This window comes from Alternaria metachromatica, assembly GCF_023757995.1.
Source record: "Alternaria metachromatica strain BMP 0045 chromosome Unknown scaffold_31, whole genome shotgun sequence".
Taxonomy (NCBI): domain Eukaryota; kingdom Fungi; phylum Ascomycota; class Dothideomycetes; order Pleosporales; family Pleosporaceae; genus Alternaria; species Alternaria metachromatica.
In genome coordinates, this window is record NW_026055522.1 from 294791 (window position 1) to 310608 (window position 15818).

At 53.1% G+C, this 15818-nt stretch overlaps 7 protein-coding genes across 7 annotated transcripts; 4 read left to right on the forward strand and 3 right to left on the reverse strand.

Annotated features, from left to right (window-relative positions):
* Nucleotides 1–498: 498 nt before the first annotated feature.
* J4E83_009311 (uncharacterized protein) lies at nucleotides 499–3748 on the reverse strand (the record flags this gene model as incomplete). The annotated part of the gene is made up of 7 exons (XM_049336200.1): nucleotides 499–1177; nucleotides 1231–1584; nucleotides 1640–1859; nucleotides 1912–2062; nucleotides 2118–2177; nucleotides 3040–3626; nucleotides 3682–3748. 7 exons carry the CDS (start codon nucleotides 3746–3748, stop codon nucleotides 499–501), a joined length of 2118 nt encoding a protein of 705 aa, XP_049184764.1.
* A 368-nt stretch (nucleotides 3749–4116) lies between these two features.
* Nucleotides 4117–5981, forward strand: J4E83_009312 (uncharacterized protein; the record flags this gene model as incomplete). Its single annotated transcript, XM_049336201.1, has 6 exons — nucleotides 4117–4474; nucleotides 4529–4685; nucleotides 4738–5122; nucleotides 5172–5313; nucleotides 5362–5769; nucleotides 5959–5981. The coding sequence occupies 6 exons, from the start codon at nucleotides 4117–4119 to the stop codon at nucleotides 5979–5981; spliced, it is 1473 nt and encodes a 490-aa protein (XP_049184765.1).
* Nucleotides 5982–6431: 450 nt separating this feature from the next.
* On the reverse strand, nucleotides 6432–6931 carry J4E83_009313 (uncharacterized protein; the record flags this gene model as incomplete). The annotated part of the gene is made up of 2 exons (XM_049336202.1): nucleotides 6432–6434; nucleotides 6623–6931. 2 exons carry the CDS (start codon nucleotides 6929–6931, stop codon nucleotides 6432–6434), a joined length of 312 nt encoding a protein of 103 aa, XP_049184766.1.
* A 2375-nt stretch (nucleotides 6932–9306) lies between these two features.
* Nucleotides 9307–10548, forward strand: J4E83_009314 (uncharacterized protein; the record flags this gene model as incomplete). Its single annotated transcript, XM_049336203.1, has 1 exon — nucleotides 9307–10548. The coding sequence occupies one exon, from the start codon at nucleotides 9307–9309 to the stop codon at nucleotides 10546–10548; it is 1242 nt and encodes a 413-aa protein (XP_049184767.1).
* A 770-nt stretch (nucleotides 10549–11318) lies between these two features.
* On the forward strand, nucleotides 11319–12272 carry J4E83_009315 (putative secondary metabolism biosynthetic enzyme; the record flags this gene model as incomplete). Its single annotated transcript, XM_049336204.1, has 3 exons — nucleotides 11319–11472; nucleotides 11525–12150; nucleotides 12201–12272. 3 exons carry the CDS (start codon nucleotides 11319–11321, stop codon nucleotides 12270–12272), a joined length of 852 nt encoding a protein of 283 aa, XP_049184768.1.
* Nucleotides 12273–12994: 722 nt separating this feature from the next.
* J4E83_009316 (uncharacterized protein) lies at nucleotides 12995–13903 on the forward strand (the record flags this gene model as incomplete). The annotated part of the gene is made up of 1 exon (XM_049336205.1): nucleotides 12995–13903. One exon carries the CDS (start codon nucleotides 12995–12997, stop codon nucleotides 13901–13903), a length of 909 nt encoding a protein of 302 aa, XP_049184769.1.
* A 184-nt stretch (nucleotides 13904–14087) lies between these two features.
* J4E83_009317 (uncharacterized protein) lies at nucleotides 14088–15550 on the reverse strand (the record flags this gene model as incomplete). Its single annotated transcript, XM_049336206.1, has 3 exons — nucleotides 14088–15059; nucleotides 15114–15414; nucleotides 15492–15550. The coding sequence occupies 3 exons, from the start codon at nucleotides 15548–15550 to the stop codon at nucleotides 14088–14090; spliced, it is 1332 nt and encodes a 443-aa protein (XP_049184770.1).
* Between the last annotated feature and the right edge of the window lie 268 nt (nucleotides 15551–15818).

Genomic DNA, 15818 nt, shown 5'->3' on the forward strand with positions numbered 1-15818 from the left:
CCATGCACGTTCTTCCCGTGCTGATATTTCATCGGGCCAATCTAACTACAGCAGAGACGAGCTGGTACATCTCGTATCCACAGTAGTCCTGGGAGCCAAACCTGAAGCGACGCCCGGCTGAGTTTAGGATGGGCCAGTATGCTCACCTGGAGAGGGTCTGATGCATGGCTAATCGGTCGGCCATCGCGCCTGACCAGGCTCTCAAAGAAACGGTATCGTTCCAGTGTTGTCGGTGTTGTAGCGGGTCAAAGCTGTCTCGTGTAATGCTGTCGTTATGTGAGTGGGGGTACAGTCAAGTCCCCCACACATGGCGTTCAGTGCAACACAAGGGCGCCCCGAAATAAGCAATCACGCGAAATGTGGACAAAGAAGACTCATTCCGAAGGACGCTTTCCAGTAATCTGATGCAAGGAGTAATTACATTCTGCTGGAATGTTCTAAAAGTATTACAAGAGGTGTTATGAAGAGTAAATCTGAGATAAAGTACACACGAGAATATTATGCAACAGCCGCAGGCTTTGCGCCCTTCACACTCTTCCATTCTCCCGCAAAAGCCAGGAGAAACGTGATCGCAGCCAAAACAGTCGCAAAGAGCCAAGAATCTTTAAGACCGACCATGTAGGACTTGAGCACAGCGACGAGATCGGCTCCCTGAAAGGCATCACGAATCTCCGTCGCACCGACCGCGAAGACTTGCTCGGATGAAATGTTGGGCGCGAGGTCTGCCAGTGCTGAGATCAGTCGGTTGTTGAGAAGTGTCTGCGAGGCCGATACACATATCGCTCCCGCCACTAGCTGGAAGAACATGACTATCGACGTGACTACTGGTATATCTTCAGGGGCCGAGAAGGCCTGTGCGACAATGACGGGAGCCTGGATGGCTAAGCCGATACCCATACCAACCAGAATCTGGAACCCCACTACTTCCGCGACTGTGGAGTCAAGGTCGAGCGTGTATACGAGGCCGGCCCCGACTGTGAGTAGAGCAGAACCACTGATGAGGAAGATGTGGTAGTAGCCGACCCGGCCGAGGATGAAGCCACTTGCGAGGACGAAAGCTGAAGTTGAGAGAATGAGTGCGAGGTTTCTGATACCACTTTCTGTGGCGGAGAGGTCGTTGATAACCTGAAAGTATTGTGGGAGATTGTATACCAGGAGGAAGTTGGTCGAGTTCAGACTGCGGGTACTTCGTCAGCGATCAGAAGAACATCTTGGCGGTGGGATACGAACAAGAAGATGAATGCCGACAGTGCTGCGACTGTTCGCTGCGTCATAATCCGCGTAACGAGGGAGGCGTTCTCGCCCGCTCGCCACTGCAAGACGGCAAAGAGAACAGTCATGATAACACTGCCTACGAGGGTACCTATAACGTCTGGAGAAGACCAAGGCTTCAGGGTACCACCCCATTGCATAGCGAGCGTGAAGCTGACAAGCGCACCCATGCCGAGGACGATACCGGGAATATCCATGACCAAAATGAGTTCTTTTCGGCCGATAGGTACTGGCTTGACTGTGGCAGGCAAGTGGAAGTAGATGAAGATGATCAACAGGGCGAAGCCGCCTATTGGCAGATTGATGTAGAATCTAGAATGTAGATGTTAGCGAGAGACAGAAAAACAGCATGAGATACCGCACTCACACCCATCGCCAGCTCACCTCGCCAGTGAGCGCACCGCCAAGCGGGGGGCCAGCAACGCTGGCGACACTAAACACGGCGCCGATGAGGCCAATGTATGTTGGAACTTGCGCAGGCTGCACAATGTAGGCCATGGCGGTATACACGCCACCAGTAACGCCAGCTCCACCAAGTCCAGCGATGGCTCGGCCGACGATGAACGTAAGACTGTTTTGCGAAACGCCTAGGGCCCGTTTAGTCGATGCATCCAATAAAATCGGTTAGAGTGAACGTACCGCAGATCAAGCTGCCAACCTCGAACAGGACGACTGCTACCACGAAGGTAATCTTAATATTGAAGTGCTTGTATGCTTTGCCCCATGCTGATTGGAATATGGCCAAGGTGATGAAGAATGCAGCAGCGTACCAGCCGACATCTGGGGCCGACTATGGAGGGTATCAGTTTGGGGCACATCAATGCTGCCAGTACTTGAAAACTAACATGGAAATCATCCGTGATACTTGGGATCGCAGTTGCGATGATGGTCATATCAAGGGCGATCTAGGGTACAATTGGTTAGCCTGCATGTGGTGTTACGGAAGTCCAGCCCACTCACCAAGAACATGCTCAACAGCAAGGCGAAGACGACCAAAAAAAACGGCAGCCCGCTTTGATAGCCGGGTTCAGGCTTTGCTTGATCATTCTCGGTAGAGCCATGTTGAGTGAGACTGGTGGTGGTTTCTGGTTTGTCGTGCTCATCCGCTACCAGAGGTCGTTCAGTAGAAGCCATCTCGGAATGGAAGTCGGATGTCGGGAGAAGTGTAGAATGGGATAGTCAAAGTTTGGTATTACGTGGGTGCGAAAGCGAGTGCTGCAATACAGGCAAGTGAATGAGCTGGGAGGCGTCGGTGAGGGCCTGTCGCGGTCTGTCGCCAGGCGACTGAGCACAAACGTGCAGCATTTGTCAGCCATGTCGCGTTGGGTAATCGCGAGTTCCGCAGTCATGTCTGTTTCTTTGTTTTGTCAGTCCTGCTTACCTTGCCTCGTGTGGCGTTATTACCGTGCATGTCAGAATCTCTCCGGGACGGGATTTACCAAGATCCACCCTAGCGTGCAGGACGTCCCGGCGCGTGTCACGGGCCGCTGCACGAAGGAGCTCGTTCTTATTAACGCCCATGCCCCAGACCGTAGCCAATGAAGATCAGATCCTTCGTAATCATCATGCAAGGTAAGCCATTGACAGGCCCACCTTTTTGCTATTATATATATATATTCTGATCATTCCATCTCACGTGACCTTTTACAGCAGTCCCCCGAAAACCGTCTCAACAACATCACAAATCTCTTCCGTGTAAGCCCTAGGTACTTCATGCCCACCGTGGTGCTGCAATACCACCCTGCAATCCTCCTGACACAGCCCAACCAAATCCTTACTGTGGCACAACCATTTATCCTGCATACCCATGACATGTCCCGTCGGCAACGTGATGCGCACCTCGTCAGCCGTGGGGTGAAACATCTGATATTGCACGTTATCGCACGAAACCCGCTCCAGCTGCGCGGGATTGCGCAAATACGCAGGGTCTGTCAGCAAGTGGGGTGGTATGCGGCTCGGGCGAGCGTGCGCATTTGGAAGCGTGTTGGGAACGCCAAAGTAAGAACGCGCATCAATGCCCACTTGCGTAGTTCTGGCAAATGGTATGGGCGAGCCGATGAAGATTGCGGCTTTGAAGGAGAGTGGCTTGGATTCTAGCTCCTCGTGCAACAGTAGAGAGGCTGCTACAGCAGCGCCCTGGCTGAAGCCCATGACTGCATCAAAGGGGCCGTGGCTCTCGATGATCTGCCGGATTTGCTCATGCGCATCCTTGACTTTCTCCACGGTCGGAGTGTTGTACCAAGTAAGATACGGGGGCTGGTAGTAATCGCGCACTTCCTCCGCCGGTTCGCATTCGTATTTGCCGTCGAAGAAACGGAAATCGTAATCTGCAGGCAGCATCTCGCGTAGGCTCTCTATTGGTTGGTCAAATCTTTATATACTACGCTGGCTGATCTTAGTATTACTTACGTGTCTGTTTCTGGAAGACGGCTGAGTTCACTCCTTGCCCGTGAAGACAGAGTACACGCACTGGCATGATTGGCTATAGGGCTGGCAGTGCTATTGGAGATCCAGCAGTGACACCTCCGTCAAGGGAAAGAACGAATACCCAGGAGCCTACGTTGGTCTTGGGTCACCTAATTTGCGCGTTTTTATCTTGATGTAGCCTCCAGGTGTTCGGTTTATCCTTGCATGAGGTGGTGGGGCCATCCGCTGCTTGTGCCTTTTTTATGCCTTTTTGGCCTCGAAACGCACTAGCAGCTCGCTCCTTTCCATGGCGTGATGCACTATGTAAGGCTGACCGCGATAAGTGGCTTGTACTCTTAGTGTAAGCTATCTAGTCCACCTACCTATGGTCGGATGACAGTGAACTGAACGGAAACGATTACTATGCATCGCTCTCACATGACCGACGTTTCCCGTATGGCACCAGATATTAGCAAGCAAGGCATCAAACATGAGGAGCTCAGGTCTCTAGCGAAATCCATCAGTCGCAAGACGCTGCATAATCCCAACATGACTTTCAAGCAGTTTGAAGAATTCCAGCGGTCTTTGTCTAGCACAACACTGCGCTTGATTTTGCTTGCAACTCTCCTCTTACTGTGGGGAACATCGCTTGCGATATACCGTCTTCTCTTGAGTCCGTTGTCCAGATTTCCTGGGCCCAAGCTTGCCGCAGTCACTGGATGGGTAGAAACATACCACGATGTCTTTCGGGGCGGTCAATTGATCTTCAAGCTCGGAGAATGGCATGAAAGATATGGTTCGTCTTCTGATCTAGTCCTTCATCAACTGAGCATACGTTGATTGATGACAGGTCCAATCGTGCGCATCAACCCTTGGGAGGTGCACATCGCAGATCCGGATTTCGTGCAGGTTTTATTCGCCAGTAACTCTCAATTCGACAAGAAAATCGAGTGGAAATATCGAACTGGTATTCCCCATTCAAGTTTCGACACTATCGAGCATCAACAGTAAGGCAGCATGCAGTCCCCCACCGAAATAGTATCAGCTGACACCCCACAGCCACCGAATGCGCCGGTCGGCGGTGGCGCCATTCTTCTCGAAGCAAAAGATATCGGGCATCACTGACTTCATCAGTCAAAAGGCGCAGCGACTGTGTGATCGGCTGGAAACCGAGTTCGCGGGTTCGGGCAGACCAGCCATTATGAACAACTGTTTCGCAGCCATGACATTTGACGTCATCACGCACTACGCCTTTGCGCGCTCGTTCGAGTACATGGAAGATCCGAACTTCGAAGCGCCCTTCACCAACGCGGCGAAGGAACTCGCAACGACGCTGCATACCATGGGCCACTTCCCATGGCTCTTGTCTCTGCTGCAGGCGCTCCCCCAAAGGTGGTCGGTGGCGATGAATCCAGCCATGGGCGCTATCTTTGGATTCCATGGGGTAGGTCTCGTGGGATTTTGATGGAATTGTAGGTGCTGACTCCACCTAGGAAATCGAAGACCAAATCCGCGCCATCAAGTCTGGATCCAACGACGCACATAAGGATGTCGAACATAAAACGGTGTTTAGCGAGCTTCTCGACTCTGATCTGCCTACCGAAGAAAAGGCGGTTGAGAGACTCAAGCACGAAGGTAAGCCCGCCCACCTTCATACTCAGAACTATCCACTCACATGTTCAGGCGGGTCCATCGTTGCAGGCGGCGTCGAAACAACATCAACCGCATTGTCCAAAGCGACCTTCTACATACTCGAGAACCCGGCTATTGCGGCAAGGCTGGGTACAGAACTAGGCACTGTGTTTCCAGACCCGCACGTGACCCCGTCTTTAGCCACTCTGGAAGCACTGCCGTACCTCAGCGCAATCGTCAACGAGACCCTTCGCATCACAATTGGCATCTCCTCACGCACAGCGCGCAGGTCTCGCAAAGAGCCTATCACGTTCAAGGACATCGTTATCCCAGCCGGTACCGACTTTAGCATGACGGCGTACTACACGCACACGGACCCGCGCATTTGGGACAAGCCGCATGAGTTTGTGCCCGAGCGCTGGCTTGAGAAGGCGTTGGCGAAGAATGGCGAGCCACTAAGTAAGTACCTAGTTGCGTTCAGTAAGGGCCCAAGAATGTGTCTCGGGATCAACCTGGCGCGCGCAGAGCTGTATATTGGACTGGCTGTTGTTTTTCGTAGGCTCAAACTCGAGTTGTTTGAGACCGGGCGAGCTGCGGTGGAGATGAAAGCCGATTATTTCATTCCGTTTCCTGATCGGGCGACCAAAGGGGTGAGAGTGCTGGTAAAATGAGTGGGAGTCTGGGGAGAGCAGTCTTGATCGTTCGGAGGCACAATTCAGGTGCAGGCTCGAAACACTCGTTGTTTCTTACTTTCTATTAGTCCGAAAAGCCATGAATCCCTTTCACAGACTCTGTGTTGCTTCACCGCACTTTAGCCTTGGCCAGTGCTCACAACAGCAATAACAAGCCCCGGCTATTTTTCACGGGAAAGCTCTCGATCCTTCGCTGCAAGAGCTTCCTTGAATTTGTCACAGCTCAACTTACCTTTCGCACGCTTGTTCAGATCACCACCATGTCGGACCAGGACCTCTACTACCTCCATCGAGCCGAGAGAAAAAGCCATATGCACGGGGGTCCAGCCGTGAACATTCATGGCGTTGGGATTTGCACCGGCTTTGAGTAGCCTCAACATCACCTTCACATGTTTACCAAGACTGGCCCTATGCAGAGCTGTGTTGCCGTCACTGTTACGTTGTTAGCATAGTAAGAGAGATACATCTTAGTAGGGCCTTAATAACTGCGCAACTAAATCGTATTAAGAGGGATACATACTAGTAAGAAGTTAGTAAGATATTCTTAAAGCTATCCGTGGCGGCTACTTTACCCTGTCGTGTTCATCAACGGTGTACCCTGAGCCCAGCAGGAGGCCTACAAGGCTGTCATGACCAGCCTCAGCCGCGATGTGGAGGTTCGTCTGGAAGGGCTCGTCGTCGTCGAGGTCGTTGTCCTGTCCAAGACGGCCATCGACAAAGAGGTTGGGGGTGGTTATACGAGTGTTGATTTGTGACGTATCATTGCTGCTTTCAGATCCACTTTGGGTGCGGCTCGGTCCGGTCTCAGGCCACGTGGTTCTGTTCGTGTCTTGATTGGAGTAGAAGCCCCCAGCATCGTCAGTACTGAAGACCATGGCCTCGGCTGGAGGGTCGTGGGGCCATAGCACAGCATGACGTGATTGCGTCATAGACGGTGGGAAATTGAAGTCGGTCATGTTCATGAGTGTAATCGTGGCGTCCCCCTGTAGTGTGTGGCTGCTATTGGCGGTCGTCGATGGGGGCACCGGGCCTTGCTCCGACGTCTGTAGTCCAGTTGCGTGGGGGTGGGATAGCCTTCCCTCGCTGCCCCATGCCAGCACATCGTGGGTTGACTGCGGGCGCGGCTGTATAGTTGGCCCGCTCGCTGTAGCTGCAGCGGACGGTGCCGCCGCTGTCGTGAACGGCTCTCCTCCGTTTTGAGTCGCCTTCTTGCCTGCAGCGCCCGAACGGTCAGTATCAAAGGGCCGAGTAGCCGCAGAGGCGTCGATAAGGATAGAGGGCGCCTTTGACTCGGACCACGTCAAGCAAGAAAAAAACTGAACAAGCCTGCAGCCTACATCAACATGGAAGTACACAAGATATGTGACCTGGCGTCGATGTAGGCTCCAGACCTGTTCGGTTTTTTTCTTGTATGAGGTGGGACTAGGGCCCGGCCTTGGTTCGGGCCTTCTAGCAGTCTAAACCACTTACTGCGAAAGCGCCGCTGTGCGTGTCGGTTCTGTATCTTCCGCCGTTCCACGGCATCCATGGAGGGTTGCATCGTTACGGCACGGGCTGTTGGTAAGCCTCTTCGTCTGTGGTAAGCCTCTTCGTTTGTGGTTCTTCTGGCCAGCTTATGGGTAAGGCGGACAGGAGGCTTGAGCTATATAGCGAGCAAGAATGGCTAAGATCTCACGTTGATGACTGCGCACATGTGCAGGGTCTCAGGCACCTGCTGAAGACGGGGCCGAGTGCTGTGGGCTATCTCAGCCCGGCTCGGTGTTTGGTTCTCTGTCTAGCGCCGAGAGCTAACGCTGTTTTGGCCTAGTTCAGTCACGTGATAGCCACGCGGCCAATTAACAACACAACCCACTTCGCATCATGCCACATCTCCTGCTATCCACAAGCTTACACATACACAGCACCTTATACAAGAAAAGAACTAAACAGGTTTGCAGGCTACATTAAGCTAAAACCTTGCAAAGTAGGTAGCCTAACGTCAACGTAGGCTGTAGGCTGTAGGCTGTTTAGTTTTTCCTAGGTTGGCGTGACGGTGAGAACTTCAAAGGGATACTGGCGACTATTCAACGCATCGCTATCCCGTATGATGTAGAGTACGCAGCCAACTATGGGACCTTTCCAAGTAGGCGACTGTGCCCCGGGAACTGTGTGTTCTCAGACCCAGTTACGCCTCAGCCCGCCAGGACCGCTTACTGGATGCTTCCGACAATATGAGCTCACTGGACTTACCGTCAAGGCTACTCGGGCGTATCATACACCCACATGCGCGTAGCTGAGAACGAACCGAGGCACTACCTTCGACGGGACGGGATGCTATCTGCACTGTTCAGGTGCAATCAGCCTCGGGGGTCTCAGACGAGCTATCATGGTGGTGGCGGCCGACGCGAGATACCAACGAATACACATCATCCAAACATAGCATCTGGTACCAAGAGTTCATGGGGCGTCCGCGCCTGCCAAATCAAAAGGTGGAACTCCTGAGGTTCATGCCTCCACCAACTGCCACAATCGATCCTGGCGACATCCAGGCCTTCTTTTGAGTGAACTTCACTGGTCTCAATCTTACCAGGATGCGTTTTTATCAAGCCACACGTCCTAGACAATGGTGGCTTGCGAGAAGACGGGAGGCCATTTGGGGCGGCAAAGAGGATATAAAATGAAGATGTCCAGACCGGAGCCATACATCGTCTTCAACCACTTCGTCATTCTGTATACTTGTCCAGGCGTGGAACGACCATCTATCATGTTTCTACCATCGTACCGAACGGCTGTCACGTATGCCATGTGTGCAGCCGTAGCACTGTGCGCCAGTCCAAGCTGTCGGGAGCTACCTCAGGATAACACTTGGCCATCGCCTGGCCAGTGGAATGTTCTCAACAAGACAGTCAATGGAAAGCTTGTGTCGACTGTTCCGTTGGCTGCACCCTGTCATGACCCGCATTATGACGAAGCAGCATGCAACTCTCTCAAAGCCAGCTGGGCATTTCCTCCAGTGCAGTAAGAACCTCCATGACCCATCTCTCTTGATATGATAGCAGACTCACAATAAACAGTGAGAACTCATCGACTTCCGTGCAGAGCGCCTACTTCCAGACAGAAGCGTGCAGCCCCTTCACAGAACGCTCGAAGCCTTGCGAACTCGGAAACTACTCTCCATACACCATTACAGTCTCTTCGGCCAAGGACATCCAGGCCGGTGTTCGATTCGCCCAGAAGCAAAACATCCGCTTGGTCATCAAAAACACGGGTCATGAGTGAGTACCACAAGCCCACGGTGTAAAGTTTTACTGACAGATCTAGCTTCATGGGCAAGAACGTGGGAGCAGGATCACTTGGACTGTGGACCCACAAACTCAAGTCAGTTGAGGTTATCAGCAACTACTACAGCACGTACTACAGCGGCCCCGCTGTGAAGATGGGCGCTGGAGTCGTTGGAGAGGATGCTCTCCCCGTAGTCTCAAAGGCAGGCCTGCGCATCGTTTCAGGAAGCTGCCCAACGGTCGGCCTGGTAGGTGGTTTTGCTCAAGGCGGAGGGCACAGCTCCTTGACTAGCACCTATGGCATGGGGGCCGATCAGGCATTAGAATGGGAAGTTGTGCTCGCCAATGGGACGCTGACTACCGCCACCCCGAGCAAGAACCAAGATCTCTATTGGGCCTTAAGTGGCGGGGGACCAGGAACGTACGGCGTGGTGGTATCACTGACAGTGCGAGCGTTCAAGGACGGTGCCGTGGCTGTTGGTTCTCTCTCTTTCTCAGCGGACGCAAACGAATCCAACGACACATTATGGGCGGGTGTTGAAGCATGGCTCTCAAACATACCCGCTCTCGTCGACGGTGGCGCAACAGCCATTGGCATCTTGTCACCCACGTCGTTCAGCGTTTCACCTCTCGTACTCCCCGACAGAGACGAGGCCAACATGCGAGATCTAATTGCACCAGTCACGACGAAGCTGGACATTTTGGGACTCGAATACTCATTCAATGTCACCACCTTTCCCACCTTCATGGACTTCTACAACATCTACTTTATTCCGCCGGAGTGGCAGCTGATAGACCGAATCAGCGGCGGGCGCTTCGTCCCTCGGCCCGTTCTACAGAACAGCACAGCAGAATTTGTATCCGTCCTGCGCGACCTCACAGAAACCACCGACGCAATGATTGCCCTGGTTGGGGTCGGCTCTTCAATTCAAGATGCCATCGCACCCAACGCCGTGGCCCCACAGTGGCGTGAAGCCAACATGAACGTCCTCGCGCAGCTACAGTGGCAATACAATCAACCCTGGGATTTCAACCTGGCTCAAATCGACGAGATCAACAACGTCATCATACCCAAACTCGAAGCTGTTACACCAGGCGCCGGTTCGTACCTGAACGAGGCCAACTTTGCGAATCCGACATGGAAAGAGGACTTCTACGGTGGGAATTACGACAAGCTGCGCAAGATCAAGAAGGCGTACGATCCAGATGATCTGTTTTACGGCCCCACCATAGTCGGCAGCGATGCGTGGAATGTGGCGAGCGATGGGCGCTTGTGCAGAGCGTAGGTCAGGGCGAGGGGAGGACGCCGTAGCTCAGCTAGACTGCGGTCCGGGGAAGGATGGTGGCCTTGAATCTGGCGGTTGTTAGATCTTCCGGCATTGGCCGGATTGAGTAGACTTGGTTTATCTTGAGATAGCTATTCTAGAACTTTCGTTAATTACATTATTGTTGTCTCCATTCGCTGTCAACCTTCAGAACGTATGTCATGGGTCAGCTTACTACTGATGTTCTTCTGGTCCTAAATTTGATCATCTTCCGCAATAGCAGGCGGCTTCGTCAAGACCGCAGGCGCGCATCTCCATGTTCGCGTCGATTTGTAAACACACAGCTTGGCAACAGGTACCGGTGAGCATTGGGGGCTGCAGACGAAGGTGTGCGCGGCTGAACGCCCAGCGAGGTCGATATAAGGCAATCAGCAAAGGCAACCAGTGTGGCGTTTCTAGCGTTCCAGGCCAGCGGAACTCGTCGAAAGTTGCTCACCCGAAACGTGGAGAGCGGGCCGTCGATTATGTTACACTAATCATGCAAGGTCAGCATCCCATGGAATTGCGGCGTCGTCCGTGCATCAAGTCCACATTTGCAACACAATATGTCTTTGTCTCTGTATCTGCTGACATCTCAGCCGCAATTGCTCGCGCTTGCGATTGACCGAGCTGACAAAGATGGAAGCTGTGTCACACGTGCGCGCTCCTTCGAGTTCGGCTTATCAATTCAGCCAAACATGATCGTACGTCTACGGTTAAGTAGACAACTGTGCTGATCAAACAACCCATACATGTCACCCTTCTCTGCATTGTTCTCCTGCTTCAAGTCCGGCAGCTCCAACACAGATCGATCTACCAGCAAAAAGACTTCGAACTCGTCAACTCCCAGCGACAAGTTCTCCACTATGGCCGGAACAACTTACCTCATCACCGGTGCTGCTAGAGGTACTTCTGACTAACCTCGCATCTTATTCGATGTTCAACTAACCATTCTCAGGCCTCGGAAAGGCAATGGTCGAGACCTACCTGGCGCGCCCAAACAACACCGTCATTGCCGTAGCACGCACCACCAGCTCCGCGGAGTCCCTCAAGTCCCTCCCTGCCGGCAAAGACAGCAAGCTCATCGTCATTGCCTACGACAGCCGCGACGCCGAAGGCCCAAAGAAAGCCATCGAAGAACTCAAGAGCCAAGGCATCACCACCATCGACACTGTCATTGCCAACGCCGGCGTCTCTTCGGACTACGCTCCCGTTGCCTCCGTCTCGCTCGACGTCCTTAAGTCGCACGTCGAAGTCAACGCCTACGGACCCCTTCTCCTCTTCCAAGCTGTGCTGCCCCTGCTCCTCAAATCATCCAACCCCAAGTTCGCTGCGCTCGGAACTCCCATCGCTAGCATCACCGGTATGGAGAGCCGTCCGTTCCCCATGGCTGCGTACGGAATGTCCAAAGTCATGTTACACTGGATGGTTTGCAAGGCGCACTTTGACCACCCGGAGCTTACCGCGTTTGTGCTTGATCCTGGATTCGTGCAGACTGACATGGGGAACGAGGGAGCGAAGACGTTTGGTATGGAGAAGGCCTTTATTACTGTTGAGGACAGTGCCAATTTTTTGGTATCGACGGTAAGTTTTTCGCGAGGCTGCTGTGCAGAATGGATGCTGACGATACGTAGATTGACAAGGCTACGAGGGAGGCGACTTCGGGACACTTTCCCACGATCGAGGGCGGGGACTTCAAGTGGTGATCTGGGTCGTTTTTCACTCGAGTTGGGGTCGCATTCTAGTCAGCTAACAGAAATGGAGGTCCAATATGAGGTATCTATAGGGGCGTAGGCTTAGCACTGGTGCACTGGTGCACTGGTCGCGCAATGCCGCTCGCACGAGATAATATAGCCATGCCAATTCAAGCATTCCCATGATCCCTTCTCTCACTCTGATTTCATGTCCGTTTCTCTGAGGTGGTAAACTGAAGTATGTAAATAATATTTCGGATGCGCTTTAAGTGATGTGTGGTTTTCGTGCGTCAGACCGTGTCGAAAGCTGTAGCCTAGCGTCTGGCGTGCACAGCCTCGTGGCTGCCCGCTGAACTTGCCCTCGCTACCCATGCAAATAGAAACAATCTTGTAAGCGACGAACATCGGGCTGGCGTCTAAAAGCCCGCGAGAACGATACTTTCCACAAGCTTTGCGACACCTAGAAAGGACTCGATAGATTCCACGCTGACAGCCTAAGATGATGCAGAACAATGTAAGCCTCAAAAGTATGTGTTGGTATAGAGTGTGGGTGCTGTGAGTAACTCGTCGCGGTCTATTGGCTCACTGCAGTACCACTGAATACATCGAATAGCAACCAAGGTGCGGTATAACGTGTGGGTGTGACTCAGAAAGAGGAAAAGCATACATAAAACAGGCGAAGGCGCGACCTGCAGCAGTTCATCTCTCATACAATCCTCAATCCCACAAACAGCATGGAATACCCCGACGATCTAGATCTAGAAGGCATGAACGCGCTGGACGAACTGACCGGCGATGGTACACCATTCGATCATACTGCCGCACCCAAGCTGTCCTCCGAGCTAGCAGATCTCATCCGAGCCACCGTATATCAGACACCAGCGAATGGAACCCCCAAGCGCAAATCGAGCAAGATGGACTACCTCTTCAAGATCACCGCTCCCGTCACCCCCACAATCCTCGCCTCTGCCGCCATCCTCCCCACCCAACCCACAATCCACCAAGGGCAAGGCGAAGACGGCGCTGCGACATTCTGTCAAGTCCGCGACATTGACATCCCAACAATCAAAGAATGGCTTGCGGAGGCATACCCCACGATCTCACCAACCTTCATCCCCATCAACATCGCCCGCAAAGCCCTCTCTCCATTCTCGGCATACCCAACTCTCGGCTACGACACCACACTCCCCCACCGTCGCCCTCAAATCATCAACACGACCGACACTGAATACCTCCCAACACAAAGCCAATATCCCGTTTGGTACTTTTTCTACGGCACCCTAGCCAACCCCTCACACCTAGCCCATCTATTCAACGCGCCACCAGACCACCAACACACGTTACTCCCCGCTATGATACATTCCGGAAAGATCAGAACGTGGGCTGGCAAGTACAAAGCGCTGGTCGACAACCCTGGTACGTGTGTGGAGGGGTGCGCGTACGAGGTTGTATCGCAGGAGCAGGAGGATGCGCTGAGGGTGTATGAGACGGCGAAGTATGAGGTTGTGAGGGTGGAGATTATGTGTCGGATGGATTTTCGAGCGAGATTTGTGAGGGGGTTGACGTTTCGGTTTGCGGGGGAGGAGGGGGAGTTGGATGGGGATGAGGGGGAGTCGGAGTCGGAGTCGGACGATGATGAGTGAGTGGCGCAGCGGTTGTGGTGTAGTAACACATTAAACATTCGTAATGGGAAATACATACATAAACACAAGTGATCAAGGTATAACTCGCCGAAAAGAAAACTGCTTCTATATCCTGAGAATGCCATCCCAAAGATACTCCATGCGCCACGCTGTAAATGCAGACAGAAATGTATATGAGAGTCAATCATAGCTCGAAATTGTCCAGCCAGTGCTTGATGACCACCTTACCCTCGTTGAAGGAAGGCTTGTTCATTCGTACAACAATCGCTGCATGCGAGTGTCGATGGTTGTGGATGTAGACCGGGTGTTTCGTAAAGCCAACGTTGTCCAGTGCTTCGATCATACCGAATTGTTCTTGCGTGAGAGCTAGCGTGGGGAAGGTGGGAGTCGCGGCCTCCTTTTGCTCTTGTATCGAGTCGACGTCGGATCGGGACTCGTCCTTGCGTGGAGAAGCAGACCCTACGTGTTCGTAGCTCTCGCTCAAGTATTCTTGGCTCTGGACGTGGTTTGCGTTTTCGTACATGCCCTCGGCCTCGCGCCGTACGGCATTGATCATGAGCGGTATGCGATAGCGCGCGTAGTCGATTCCCGACCTACCCTCCTCGTGTAGTCTTATTCGTTGCTGGCTGCGGATCGATTGGAATGCCGAGTTGATGAGAAAAGCCGACACGCCAATTGGTACGAGGACGGTCAAGGCTGCGACAATGCCCGTCCTTCCCAGTATTGTCCATGTACCCTGTACCAGCCGCTGTGATAGCGCTGGAGGCTCTTCTGGCTCCTTGTGCGAGACTGGGTGCTGGCCATCGACAATGACATCTTCGTAGTCGGGGATGTAGTTGATTTTGATATCGTCTGGGTCAACAAAAGGGTCGGTTTGCGAGATACCGGCGGTGTAGTATGTGACTGTTCGATCGTTCACGACGTTCGCGTATAGACTCCGATGCTTGAATTGGGCGAGGCCTCGGATGAAGATACTTTCGGGGTCCGCAAGTACGGCTAGAAGTGATCGGTCCGTGTCCCTGAACTTATCGACGCCGAAGAGCTGTCTACCGCTCATGGAGAGTGTTCGTGCTCCCAGGACGTTCCAGATGTGGCTGTGGTAGCCTTTGAGGGGTGTTCGCACGCCGAGGTGTGGTGTCGCAAAGGTTGTGAAGTTCTGGTGGTGTTAGTAGACAGCGCTGGAGAGTCGTGGATGGTCGTGTAGACATACGACTGGCTGTATCTTCTCAAAGATGCCTCTGTGGAACAGCAGACCGATAGCATAGCGTGCTATCAAGCCTCCTAGTGAGTATCCGACGACACTGATCTTCGTTATGTCGTGTCCAGCCTCAGCGAGCTCCTCCAACTTCCTCTCCACCTCTTCTGCCACGCGCTCGCCACCGGTATCGATGCCATCGTATGTGAAGCTGCCAGCGTTGCGCTTGGCCACGAGGATGTGAAGTTTGTCTTCGGGATATCGTTCGCCTAGAGTGGTGCTGACGTATTTGAGGTGCTCAGGCTTGCCCCAGAGGCTGGGTGTGGTCAGCGACAGTGTTCCTTCTTGTCATGATAAGAGGCGATAAGGCGTGCGACGGAGACAGGGACGTACCCATGAACGAGGACACAGAGGTGGTCGGCTTTCTTGGAGGTGCTCATCGAGGAAGACATGTCGAAGGTATCTTAGCTGGCCTGGGTAATACGGTGAAAGGCGCAGTATTTGTATATCGCTCGGGCGTCCACAAGTCGTCCGAAAGGCGCAGTATGACCCGAGACGCGCGCGGTCCGAAAAGCAATTCCTATGCGACGAGGGCACTTGTGATGTCGCGGAAAGTGGCGAGTTTGTCAGGATATGATGTGTAGATGCGCAGGTTCACTGAAGCAAGATTGCGCATACATTCATGGGTATTGACGCTGGGTGGAGGGTGAAAGGGAGGCG